The 13,598-nt window shown below is 43.7% G+C and overlaps 1 protein-coding gene across 1 annotated transcript in view; it reads left to right on the forward strand.

Annotated features, from left to right (window-relative positions):
- Positions 1-4,328: 4,328 nt before the first annotated feature.
- The window catches only part of LOC145402045 (gamma-tubulin complex component 3 homolog), a 52,586-nt gene continuing 43,316 nt past the window's right edge, over positions 4,329-13,598 (forward strand). Inside the window, exons 1-3 of the mRNA XM_080274142.1 lie at positions 4,329-4,392; positions 11,040-11,215; positions 12,761-12,829. Of these exons, the coding sequence (XP_080130268.1) occupies positions 4,329-4,392; positions 11,040-11,215; positions 12,761-12,829 (309 nt within the window). The remainder of the gene's footprint in view (positions 4,393-11,039; positions 11,216-12,760; positions 12,830-13,598) is intronic.

Below are 13,598 nucleotides of genomic sequence, written 5' to 3' on the forward strand. Positions count from 1 at the left end.
CTTTACTAGCTAAGTCTCGTCAGACCCCTCTTCTCTCTTCCTCTCTTGACAACCTTTTGGTTCTATGGCTAGCCCCTTTCTGCTCTCTAACTCTTTCATCCTTCCCTAGGAGGGCTAGTGTCACGTGTGCACGACACATGTGAATGTTCGAGAAGCCCGTGTGTCTGTGTGTATGTAGCGTTTCCGGTGACATAGTGCACGCGTGGCGTTCCTTACAGAAATACAGACACATTTTCTTTCCCACTGAAATCGCAAACACATTTCCTTTGGTTGACTCTCACTGACACAATTCCTATTCCCACATCTTGGCTGATGTTCCTATCTGTTACACTGTCTATCTATCTATCATGCTATGAGTTGTATTATTATAATATGGAGTCCTGACATTGCTCGGTCACGCCAGCTGGTGATCCTCCGACAGCATTCATCATTGACATACTCTGATCTATTTACACATAATACTGATCATAATACTGAATAGACAATATTTATTATAATATTGTAATGACCTAATAATATTCGAGAAACATGTTACATTGTAAATGTATTGTATACATAATGGAGCAAATGCACTATAGTTAAAATGAGTATGGAATATTGTATAACATATTGTAAAATGTGTATGTATAATAGGCACATATATGCAAAAAAAATAGTTGAACGTTTAGATTATAGTGAGAGTTACTAATAAATTTATATTTTATATAGATATAATAATAATATTAATTCAATTGTTGTCCCCCCCCTTTTTTTATATAATAAAATTAACAATACAAAATATTTACATTTCATTCAGGGGGTTCGACTTGAATGTGTACCCTTCCTCCAGTAAATACTGACTCCAAGTTTGCAATTCTTGCATGCATTCTGTGCACTGCGAACACTACTGCAAATACAATAGAGAAGATTATAAAGACAGTACCGGTAGGTGCTGGGCTATATGCATAATATGGGTTGAACACACTCAAACTCAAATCTTCCCGGGCCTTCATTGTTTCATTGATTAGTTACATAGTTTCAGACTTGGGTGAAGTCAACGTAATATTTGTGCTCATGTTTAAGTCCATATTAGGTAGTGGGTGGAAATATTTGTGTGTATGATTGAGAATGGCGTAGTGATTGATGGTGGATAAAGTGGACATGGATGGTGTAAATACCGCGCAGTAATCTGGTGCTATGTATAATCCTGAAGCTGAAGTATGAGATGGTGGTATATCTGGACAGATTATGCAAACTAATGTGTTATAAGCAAAATAAAAAAAACTGTGAGTGTCCGATGCCCTGATGGTGTATAAGTTTATCTACAGCAAAAGTGAAGTTGCAGTGGTGATGAATGTCTTTGATTTCTTATGATAGCCTTTTCACAAGGGACTCTTCCAGTAGGCTGAAACGTGAAGATGTACGCAGGACAAAGGTAAACAGCATGTAAGGATGTGCGGCACTTTCGTTCAATCGTTGATTCACTGGCAAAAGTGACAGTGTTCCATCTCTTGGAGACCATGATGAGTTCGGTGTCCGTGTCGATGTTGATGATGACCAAGGTGTTATTATTTTTAAAAGGGAAGGGGTATACTTGCTTCACAGTGAACAGGTCGTAAGTTATAAATGGTACATGAACTACTACTGATGTTGGTGTTAGTGTTGCTTCTAAATATGGATAATATAACATGAAATCTCTACCGCAGAACGAAGGCTTCAAACCATACATATGTATTGAAATGCGCGCTCCCGCTGCCAGACCCCCCCACCCAACTATGGAGCCGAAGCCCCACCCCCACCCCAGGAGGACACCACATTGGGCCAGGCGAGTGTGACGCCAGCTCATCGCGAGACGGGCTCAGGTGCGCCCCGACCTTGTGTCCCTCTTCTCCTCAACCTGCCCAACCACGACGTCGCAGGGATGTGTGACTACTTCTCGGCCGGACCAGCCCTCATCAGGATCGGGGTGGGACTGCTCCAGATACAGTCCCAGGCAGCACTGCGGTAACGGCCACTGTACGTACTGGGGGAAAAGACGGCCACTGTACACCTTTCTGCTGTTTCCCCCTGCAGCCCCGTGGTAATGGCCACTGTACGTATCGCGGAAGGGACGGCCACTGTACGCCCTTCTGCTGCAGCCCGCCTCGGTGTGACGGCCACTGTACGCACACCGACAGGCAAAGGCAGGAGGAGTGGAACCGCGACGACAGCCACTGTACGCGTCAGGGAGGGAACAGTCACTGTACGTCCCTCATCCACCTCCTCCTCCTCCTCCTACGGGAGTAGCACCGCGGTAACGGCCACAGGACGTACCGGGGAGGGAACGGCCACTGTATGTCCCTCATCTGCCTCTTCCTCCTTCAGAAGCAGCACCGCAGCGACGGCCACTGTATGCGCCGGGGAAGGAATGGCCACTGTACATTCTTCTGCTGCTAGCCCAAAGGCCTGTGGAATCGCGACAATGGCCATTGTACGCATCAGGGAAGGGACAGCCACCGTACGCCTTTCATCCACAGTCCTGAGGGTTCTCCCTGAGGAGAAGGTCCCTTGCGCGGCTCACTCTCCACCCTGAGGCCGCGTGGGATGCCCCCCTGTCTCTCCCTCCAGGTGTGGTTCCCCGGAGGTGCTGCCATTCCAGAAGTGGTGGCAAGGCCCTGTCGCTGAAGGCGGGATCCACGCCCTCCATCCTGCCCCTGGACGACACTGGGTCCTGATGGACGCCCCGCGGGAGAGGTGCCACAGTCAACCCCTGACGGCGCCCCAACCTAGAGGCAACCGCAGTCCCAGACCTCCCAGGGCCAGCCCTCGGACCCCAGGGTGGGACTGCCCTGGCCCCACTCACCATCGGCCCTCCGGCCGAAGTAAGAAGCGGCAGGCCGGACTCCTGACACTGTTTGGCTCCAGCCCCATGGGCCCCTCACCAAGTCGAGGCCCTGACAGGAAAGGGCCTCCCTGCACCCGACCAGAAACGCACCCGGGCCGTGGCTTTCCCGAGAGCTGTCCCCTGTCTCCTGCAGGAGGGCTTACCAGTAGGGCTCCCTCCGACTCCCGGGCGCCACCCCGAATGTGCCCTGACCTCGGCAGCCCAGTGACGACGCAGTGAGACCGCAGTGTCGTATTAGAGACTCAATCGTGACAGTGACTGTGTGTGGTACAGAAACAGTGAGACCCGAACACCACCCGTAAAGTGTCTCTGCCCCAATCTACTCGGAGCGCTGCGTTAGTACCTAAGTTCCCAAGACTAGAGCAATATACAAGTGTGTGGCGATATCCAAGTGCAAATAGACCAGTGTACTACGCAGAGTCCAAGGGACCGAGTGTATGAACAGTGTCACCACCCCTATGTGATATTCTCTTGTGCAGTAACTGTAACCACAGTGTCAGTGTAACTTTGTGTACCAATATTAACTAACCTGTCACTATACCCATTCCACATTCAGTGCCCCACTGTATGTATATTGTAAGGAAGTTGGATTAAGGCAATATATGTGTTAAGGTGTCTTGCCGAGTTTTTATGCCCTGTTCCTTGGTAAGTGTTCTATTTCCGGTCTAGAAAGAGGACCCCGCTCAGTCGCTGTGTCTTTAGGACGAGAAGTCGGACTTAAAACATTCAGCATAACATGTATGCCTTGACTATTATCTGACGTAGCTCATGAACTGGAAGTAGGTCAATTGTGATTCTACCATCATCAGCATTTGCATTTCCTTGCATAAGTGCCCTGTAACGAACTCTAATGTTATCTAGCTGGAGTATAATTGTGTCAATATGTTCCCAAATGATGGAGAAGTGTTATGTTCCCTTTCATGGCATGTATTTTGTCTACATTCTGGTGAGTTAGAAACAGCAAGCTAAGAACAGTGATTGCGGAGGCGACGAGTGCAGGCGTTTCGATGCGGCGGCCAAAGTTACGAGCGCGCTGAGGAGACAGCCTCTTCTTATCATAGAGCTCAGCCCTACTAGAGCTCAGCTCAGTGCGCCGAACGCAAACGTAAAAAAAAAAAAAAAAATAATGAAATGGTCACGGAAAGTTGTATAGGTAAATGAATGCCAACTGAAGAGCATATTGGGGAAAATCTACATACAATATTTTTTTTTTGTACACCTAAGTAATATACAGCAGATGTACTATATTGTTATATATAGCAGATGCAACTGACAACAACAAGACCGCATAAAGCCGCGCCGTGATTGGCCACTCGTCCCCCACTCCACCAATCCCTGCCTTGTGCTCATTTGAAAACAAAAGGTAAAATAAATGGCGCCATGAGTACCAAGGAAGTGGTCGATACTCGGTATTTAGCAGCGTTATATGTGAAGTACGTGTGCGAGAACGGTGTATTTGGCAGACATGATGGATGCCTCCAATACCCTTCTGAAGAGGCTATGCGGCCACGTCACGGGAGTCACAAACGGTCAGTATACGCACCTATGTCTTGCCTTCGTATTTACAGGTCTGGGTGGCTCCGTACTTATTAATAATTCTGTGTTTTTACCGGTAGGGCTGGTAGCATGTGCTTTGGCAAACGAAATCCTCGTACCTGTCAATTTCTGGGTATCTGTAACAGCTTGGGTTCCTATGTTTTGCCCTCTTAATTATCCTGAAGGGTATTGGTCTGGTGTGCGGTGATTCACTTACACTGATGATATTACGTTTCTTTTGACACAGGTCTTTAGATCTCTATTTCCAGATCATAGCCAGTTGTATTCCTTCTGGATGTTGTGAGTATGATGTCAAAGCTGAACTTATGGTCATGGTGTTTCCAGGTGTTCAAATGATGCTCAAAGGCACATACTCTGTGGTCACTGACTGCAGAAACTGGGAGACTATTCCAGGCATCTTAAGCATAGTTGGTCCTCTATCATAACTTAATTTTATTTTACAGGAAGAGCTATCATAGAGAGCATGTACTCTTATATGACAAAAATCCCTAACCCTTTTCAGCCCAGCTGAGGAAAGTTCACTTACTTGACAGTGTCTACCAGTAGAGGTCAGTGTGTCACGGTTGTGATGGTTTCCTGTTTTATACATTCCTGGTACACTATTCCTTCTCATGAGATGGCCATGTGGAGAGGATGGAGAGTGAGAGATGGAGGAGGAGAGTGTATGTGAGTGAGGTGGAGGGGGGGAGGCCGAGGATGAGGTGGAGGGATGGAGTGGAAAGGTATATAAAAGAGGGTGGTGTGAGCTGGGAACAGGGCAAAGAAATGGCGGGGGACAGGGCGACATGGAGGCGATTGGTTTGTGGCCACTCCTTATGGGATTAAGGCGTCTGGCAGTAGATAGATAGAGATCCACGTGCTCCAGAATGGAGTGGAGTTAGCCAGTTATGTGTACTGCAGGCTCATCTGAGATAGCCAACTGGAACTTTTCCAATACCTCCTTGAACCTGCTGGCTGATGGGCAGTCTGTGATTGATGTGTTAAGGTAACTGAATATTCTGGGTCCTTTGTGACATAGGCTGGATGCAAGCAAGGTTCTTATTCCTTCTGATTCTCTTGTTAGGGGGGCTCTCACATTTGTGTCCAGTGTGTTCATTAATGCTGGATTGTAGTGTAGAGGGAGTGGTATCAGCCACTGGGTTTTCTTGTGTCTTGCACATATAGTTGGCTAGGTAACTGTCTCCTTCTTTATTGCAAGTATAATCCCTAGTCTTTGAGCTTTTCGCAGTGGCTGAGACCCTGCATACCGGTACCTCTGATTTTCTTGGTGAAAGACCTCTATATGGTCTCAAGTCTCTGGATGTCACCTCTCTTGTGCGGTGACCACCGTTGACTACAGTGGTCCAGTGTCTGGTGCACCAAGGCATTTCAGAGGGATAGCATCATTTCTTGCCCTCTGGAGGTGAATGTTTTTAGGACCTAGCCAGCCATACTCCTTGCTTTCTTCAGTGTCTGGGATATGGTGATGGAAAGTGTACTCCCAGGCATTTCGTATGTGGCTGTGGGTTGTTGTTCTGTCCTTCTTCTGTGCCCAGGGTGATTGATGTCTTGATATTATGGTCTGGGCCATACTTTAACATCTCAGTTTTGTCTGTTGAACTGCATATTATTTTCCTCAGCCAATCCATATACTGTACTGTATTGAGTTGGCGTCATCCTGTAGATTGTGCACGTCTCCACTGGCAGTGATGCAACTAGACCTAATATTGATGTCTCTGGTAAAGGAGGAGAGGGAAGAGTCTCCTACTATTTCATCATTTTCACTCATGTGTGCTAGGAAGAGGAGGGGGATCTAGGACTGATTATTAGGGCACTCAGCTCACTGAGTTCTTGTTGTGAGGAAGTTATGGAGTCACATCCCCAGTCTGTCAGTGATACAGAGTTTTGATAGACAGATCTACCTTTTCAAAATCCATGCTGATCTCTTCAGGAGGTTGTTGTCGTTAGGCAAAATCTGTCTTTTTGAAAGCAGTGCTGACTTTTGTTGAGGAGGCTTTTCTCTGTAAGTTGACTGATTGGAAGGAAGGTGTCACAAGCAACCAAGGAGACTCCTTCTTAATTTATGAGTCCTTCAAAATGTAACAAAGACATTGTATGGCACTTAACTTGTGGGAGTTATCTAGATCTATTCCACCAGATGAAGGCAAACTGTTTATAGAGACTGGGGAAGTATCTGCAGTCTTCTTTCCATAATCTTCCTGCAGGAACAAAATTCAGTTTCACATTAATTTCCCTCTCACAACCCAGGTTTGTTTTGTAGGATGGACAGGGAAAGGTGAGTGCAAAGACATCCTGTATATTGTGACCTGCATGGGTTGACAGGTTACAGTTATGACAGGGTGTTTGTCATAACTGTGTTTGTGGATCTGGGTCCTGGAATTGGATTTACAATATGTCTTCCTTATAACTCTGTACCGTTACTTATTCACTGTAATAATTCGGTGCTGTTAGGTATAGCAACATAGGTAGTAGGTGACAATACAGTAGTCCCTTTTTGATACTTGTACTATGGACCCCTACGGTACCTTTTGGTTGGCTGTTTGTGTTCAGGCTGATTAGAATAATGATATAGGTATCTAGGCAAGTTGGTGGATTGTGTAACACAGTTAACTACCGTACTTAGCCAATAGTTGTTAGAGTTCTCATGTAAAAATGTGCTGTTACCTCCACACTATGGTTTAAGTCCAGGGGATGACCAGAGGTTTTTCTGTGACTGTAACCACAGCCAGGGGCATGGGATGGCCTTCTTCCCATAAATGATCTGGAGTAATGGTATCCTAGCCTTGGGCCACCATGCTCTGAAGGGAAACTTTTTTTTTTTTTCTTTTAAGAATAGGTAAAGTTAAATTGTTTAAATGGATCACCAGACACAGCTCACTAGGTCTAATCATTTCCATTTTTTTTTAAATACAGATTTCTTCTATACTCATTTTACTGTAACTGCTCTTGAGTGCTGAGTTGTTACAGTAGATGAATACTAGAATGTGGTGCTTGTCACAAACAGGTGTTATGAGAAGGATGCAAAGCCATATCAGTGTTTTATTTTGACACTGAGCTATGAGAAATACGTTGTAAAAGGACAAATATCAGGACCATGTTAAAGTTAGAAGAACATTAGTGCTATGCTGAGAACTCTATAGTTGTGACTACAGTTTTGTGTATGAGAAAGTTATACTGTATTTATGATATTCATATTTGACTGCTCCTATCTTGCCCCACATTTCCCATATCCTTTGTGACAGGTATTATAGACAAATGAATCTTTGTTGCCATTCTGTGTTTATAAGCAAAAGAGCATCATGGTATTTTTATTTATTTATTTATTTTTTATGTGACCGACTCTGGGCATAGGCTTCACAGCCTGCTTTCAAGGCCCAGTAGTCCTCCTACGTACCGCACACCTCTACATGTCACCACTTCGGCGCTAACACCCACTGTCCATACTGAATACATACTAGGGCTGTCTCATACAGGACTGGTGTATTTGTATTAGTGGGGATATATTTACGACATGTCGGTGGGCCTTCTGGTAGACCAGTAAAGTCTGATTTTTGTGAAATTCAAATCCTTAAACTGTTCCCTGCCTCAGTGGGATTTGAACCCATGTCCGTCAGGACTGCAGGCCAACTCTCTACCAATTGAGCCACCATGTTATTGAATCCTTGTATTGTATTTGTATTCTTTCCATTCATGATAGCTAGGTTAGGTTAGATTTCATTGTCTAGAATAAGATAGGATGGTTTAGATGGTTCGATTAAATAATTTTTACCGGTATTTAGTTTAGGTTTGAGATTAGGTTAGGTTAGGTAGGTTTTCTGAATGGATATCGAGAATATCTGAAAGTGATAAGTTAGAAGATGAGTTGAGGTTAAATGAATATTTGCTATTTTGTTTTATAAACACGTTATGCTATAAGTTTCATTTGTGTATACTATTTGTGGCAGATGCAATAATAATGTGGTAGGAGTGATTAGATATGAATATTATTAAAATGCGGTAATTGTCTCATAAGCAAAAACATCGTCACAGCTACAAAATGCTTAGCGTGATACTAGAGGATTCCAGTATCTGTAAGGAAATGGGAGTGAATGGTAAACTTCTTCCGGTGAAGTCCCAAAACATCAGCTTTATCGTAAAATGTTTAAAGTAAGTAAAGGGTTGGAGGCAAAAAATTCACGTAGCTTCTGTGTGTTCCAATTACAGTAAAAGTCCAATTCTTCGGCATCCAATTCCCTGGCAGATCTGACATTTCGGCATTTTTGAGAAATAGTCTCATTTACGAAAATCTCTGATCGTTCGGCAGATTTTCCGATTTTTTTCGTCCCCTCTACTGCTGGGGACTCCTTCCAGCAGTAGCAGACTCCAATCAACCCCTTCTATTGTACATATGTAAATAAGGAACCTACTATAAGTTTAGGTAAGTGCATGTGAACTTGTAGGCCTACTGTATCATTACATTTATATACAGTATGTTCACTATGAAGTACGTGAAAGGGTACAGCAGGGAAGAAAGGTTGTTGGTACACTGAAAGCAGTGATGAGAAATAGGGAGGTGAGTATGGAAGTTAAGAAGTCACTGCATGATAGTACAGTATTGTGATCCCTACCCTGACATATGGAAGCGAGGCGTGGACCTTGCAAGAGGGGAACAAGTCAAGAGTGAGAGCAGTGGAAATGAGTTACTTGAGAGGAGCATGTGGAGTGACGTGGAGGGACAGGTTGACGAATGAAGAAGTGAAGGAACGTTGTGGGGTAGATGTGGATGTGGTTGAAAAGATTAGGAGAAATACACTGAGGTGGTTTGGACATGTGGAGAGATTGGAGAATGAAGGACTGACTAAGAGGGTGTATGTAGGTGAGGTGGAGGGAGGGAGAGGGAGGGGTAGACCGAGGATGAGGTGGAGGGATGGAGTTGAGAGGTATATGAGGGAGGGGGGGGTGAGTTGGGGGGAGGGGAGTCAAATGGTGGGTGACAGAGTGACTTGGAGGCGTTTTGTCTGCGGCCACCCTTTGCGGGATTAGGGCGTCGGGCTATAGATAGATAGATGTTCACTAATTTCTTTATTTTTCATATTCATGTTTAGTACTGTATTCATTACAGTATTGTACAGTATCAAACAGTATACAGTACTCTCTCCAAACACATTTGTAATGATATGAGTAGTGATGATAATGTTCACCGAAACATATAAGGTACTGAGTGGGTAGGGTTTTTGATAATTCGGCAATTTTGATATTGCGGCACTTGCCTGGTCCCATAGATGCTGAAAAATAGGACTTCTACTGTAGTAGTACTGTATAGACAAGGTAGACATAGGGAGGTTGTGTGATGTTCCAAATAACAAAAATTTTATGATAGGGATTATGTTTCATAACTGTGCAGTTCATTTATAACAACCATATTCTGTAGTTGAGAAGATTAGGAGAAATACACTGAGGTGGTTTGGACATGTGAAGAGAATGGAGAATGAAAGACTGACCAAGAGGGTGTATGTAGGTGAGATGGAGGGAGGGAGAGGGAGGGGTAGACCGAGGATGAGGTGGAGGGATGGAGTTGAGAGGTATATGAGGGAGGGGGGGGTGAGTTGGGGGGAGGGTAGTCAAATGGTGGGTGACAGCGACTTGGAGGCGTTTTGTCTGCGGCCACCCTTTGCGGGATTAGGGCGTCGGGCTATAGATAGATAGATAGATATTCTGTAGAAATAAGTACTGTAATATGATACTGAGGTTACTAACATTGTTTACATCAGTGGTGGTGTCCTACTGGGCACAAGAAGTTGATTTGTATTCAAAACCCATGGTAAGGTTTTACCTTTACTCTAAGTTCCCCCAGAAAGTTACACTTATCATTCTTCTAAGGTTAAAGTGTGATGCATTCATTTCTGCTGGAGTAATTTAAAAATATTAATCTATTGAACCCAGCATCTCTACAGTGAACTGGTATGGCAACTTGTATGAATTGCTGTTTTGAGTGTAAGCAAATAGCCTTTGAATATTCTAAGGGAATTACTCTAAAGTTCAGTTGTAGTGGATATAAGAAGAGAAGTTGGTTAGAAAAATAAACAGTATAATTTAGGCATATTTGTTTTTCCTAGCATGAGTTTAGTGTAAATAAGAAAATATCAAACCCATTCATTCCCAGTTCATTCCTGTTAGGTTAGGTTAAACTATCAGTAAGTTAGGTTAGTAGAGACAAAACAACTGGGAATGGATTGACCTGGGGGCCCCACATGGCTGGCTGTCATTTGGCTGTGGTTAGTGTGTAAAAGTTATAGGGTAGCATAATTGGTGTACCAGTAGTTGATATTACCTGTTTCTGTAATTTCTTAAATGTACCACATTGATTAATTACAGTTAATTTAGAAAAAACATAGTTGTAATTTATGTGCATAGCAGCCCTCACATATTTTTGTCAAAGCCAACTAACCATAAATGTCACTTTGGGGAAAGCAGGTACCACTTAGTGACTGTGCACCTGTCGTCTTCTTTCCCCAATACTGTACTTGATAATCATTGATCAGTCCATGGTAGTTTTAGAAATTTCTTCCCACAACCCTTAACTGTGAGGCCCCAGAGCGTGATGAAGTTTTCTGACTAATGATCTTTCTTTCCACTGCAGAGGGTGTTTCGAAGCACTTCCAACTGGCACTGAGTCTGCTGAATGAGGCTCCGAGTGGCGGGCGGCTGGAGGACCATAATGCGGTGGGTGATAAGATTAAACGTCGCCTGGTGGCCAACAAGAGGCTCGAGGATGCCGCACGATTTGCCACCCTCATGAACAGGCTACAGAAATCAGTGAGTCTTGTGTGCTCACCTTTGGTTCATCCTCAAGAATTTTTTGCTTGTATTCCATGCCCTGCTTCTCTTCCTGTCACCCATTTTCCCTCTACTGCTTCGCTTCCTTTCTCTCATTTCGTTTCCATTGGCTTCTTTCACATGTTTTTCTTTTCCTTCTTCACATCCTTTCATCCATTTTCCTTCCCTTTCTTTTCCTTTCACCTATTTTCCTTCTCTTTCTCTCCCTTTCACCAATCTTCCTTCCCCTTCTCTTCCTGTCACCTGTTTTCCTTCCCCTCCTCTTCCTTTCACTTATTTTCCTTCCCCTTCTCTTCCTGTCACCTGTTTTCCTTCCCCTCCTCTTCCTTTCACTTATTTTCCTTCCCCTTCTCTTCCTGTCACCTGTTTTCCTTCCCCTTCTCTTCTTTTCACCTATTTTCCTTCCCCTTCTCTTCCTTTCACCTTTTTTCCTTCCCCATCTTTTCACCTATTATCCTTCCCCTTCTCCTTTCACCTATTTTCCTTCCACTTCTCTTCCTGTCACTCTTTTCCCATCCCCTTCTCTTCCTTTCACCTATTTTTCATCTTCTCGTCCTTTCACATACGGTACCTATATTTTTCTTCCATTGCTTCCTTTCCTTTCACGCGTTTCTCCTCCATAGCTGTCTTTTCAACCATTTTCCTTCCCCTGCTTCTCTTCCTTTCAACCATTTTCCTTCCCAGGCTTCTCTTCCTTTTGCCCCATTTCCTTCCTTTACTTTCTTTTCTCTCACTCATTTTCCTTCCTCTGCCTTCTTTCCTTTCATCCATTTTACTTTCACTGCTTCCTTTCTTCTCACTTATTTTATTTTATTCTTAATACCTTTAAATAGTATTATTCAAATTAGTAATTACTTCTTGATAGATTTATGAAGACTGTAACAACTGTGGTAGTCAGTTGTTAGCTTTGCAAGCTATGAAACTGGTAGCATGACAGTACCAGGGTGTGGATCCTGGATGTGGGCAGCTGGCAACACCCAGCTTAGGTATCCATCCACCCTTTGTGGGTTGGTAGGTATAATGAGTGACTTCGGTAACACATTGAGGAGGTTATTGTGGTGACGTGTATGATGCAGTGGCCTTGTATCCCATGATAGTTGTTGAATGACCCACCACAGGCTTAGGCCTGAAGTACTGTACGATAACTAAATTACAGAGATAACTATAGCAGCTTAGTGCCTAATGCCCTCTGTTCCCAACTTTATTATACCTACTGTTGACAGGCCAAAAGCACACTACTGTACAGTATATGACTGGAGAGCTTTAATTAAATGCACACCTCCATTACGGACATTCTTGGTATAATAAGATTATCACATATTGATAATTTCTGGTTATCCATAATGTAATAAAATTTTGTTCATTAGCAGCATTAAAAAATATTGGTGGTTTTCATCAGTGTGTGACCCTCAGAACTGCCAGACATTTCCTGAGCAGCGTGATAAACTATTACAGTATAGATTATTGGATAATGACATGCATAAAACTCCAAATACCTGTACCAATATTTATTTTGTGTATCAGGCGGTTCTACGAAACAAGACCAGCATCCTTACATTCTTCCTGGCCCTTAGTCAAGACAATGCCACCCAGGTTAGTACTTGTACTGTTCTTGTTGTGTGAGGCTTATCTGAACATGAACCTGTTGGACTGCAGGCTCAGACTACCCTTTTTCTGTAGTCCACCATCTTTTGCATGATAGGGAGAAAGTTGAGGAATGTTTGTATAGCTGGGCAGTGGAGCTGCCTGATTATATTTGTGCCACCACATGAAGGCATCCCTCTCCATCACTGCTATTGTATTGTCTTCCATTAATGATACTCCTCCCCTTTTGTGTACAGCAGTTGCTGTTGTGTGTTAACTGAGTTTTGCTTCAGTTTAGACAGTCTATAGGGGAAAAAAAAGCATATTGACATTTGATTGGGATTGCAAGATGAAGTGCTGTTTAGCCTGGGTGAAGAGAAGTACAAGTGTGGACGAGAATGTCAGTCCACCTTTAGTCAGACATTTATGAAACCATCATCATCATCATCCATACCTCCCACTGTAGGATGAGGTGAGTTAAGGTCCTGAGAGCCAGGGGAAAAAAAAAAAAAAAAATGATAGAGAAGCTGACCAAAATATTCGTAATTGAATGGACATCACCCATCTTCACCCACTATTCAAGCCCCCAAATCCCGACTCTGCCTCTTACTCGATACTGCATTTGAAGAGTGTTGGGTGCCAAAGATCTTGTCACTAGGTTTAAAAAATCAATACTCACTCTTGCAAATTATTGGTATGGATTGGATCAGTAGTTGTGTCTGCAGCTGTACCTTCACACCTTAGAGAGTTGGTAGAGATGGAAGAAACAACTGCTGGA

The sequence above is a fragment of the Coenobita brevimanus genome, chromosome 57, assembly GCF_032717465.1.
Source record: "Coenobita brevimanus isolate Jiangsu-jjx chromosome 57, ASM3271746v2, whole genome shotgun sequence".
NCBI classification, from domain to species: Eukaryota; Metazoa; Arthropoda; class Malacostraca; order Decapoda; family Coenobitidae; genus Coenobita; species Coenobita brevimanus.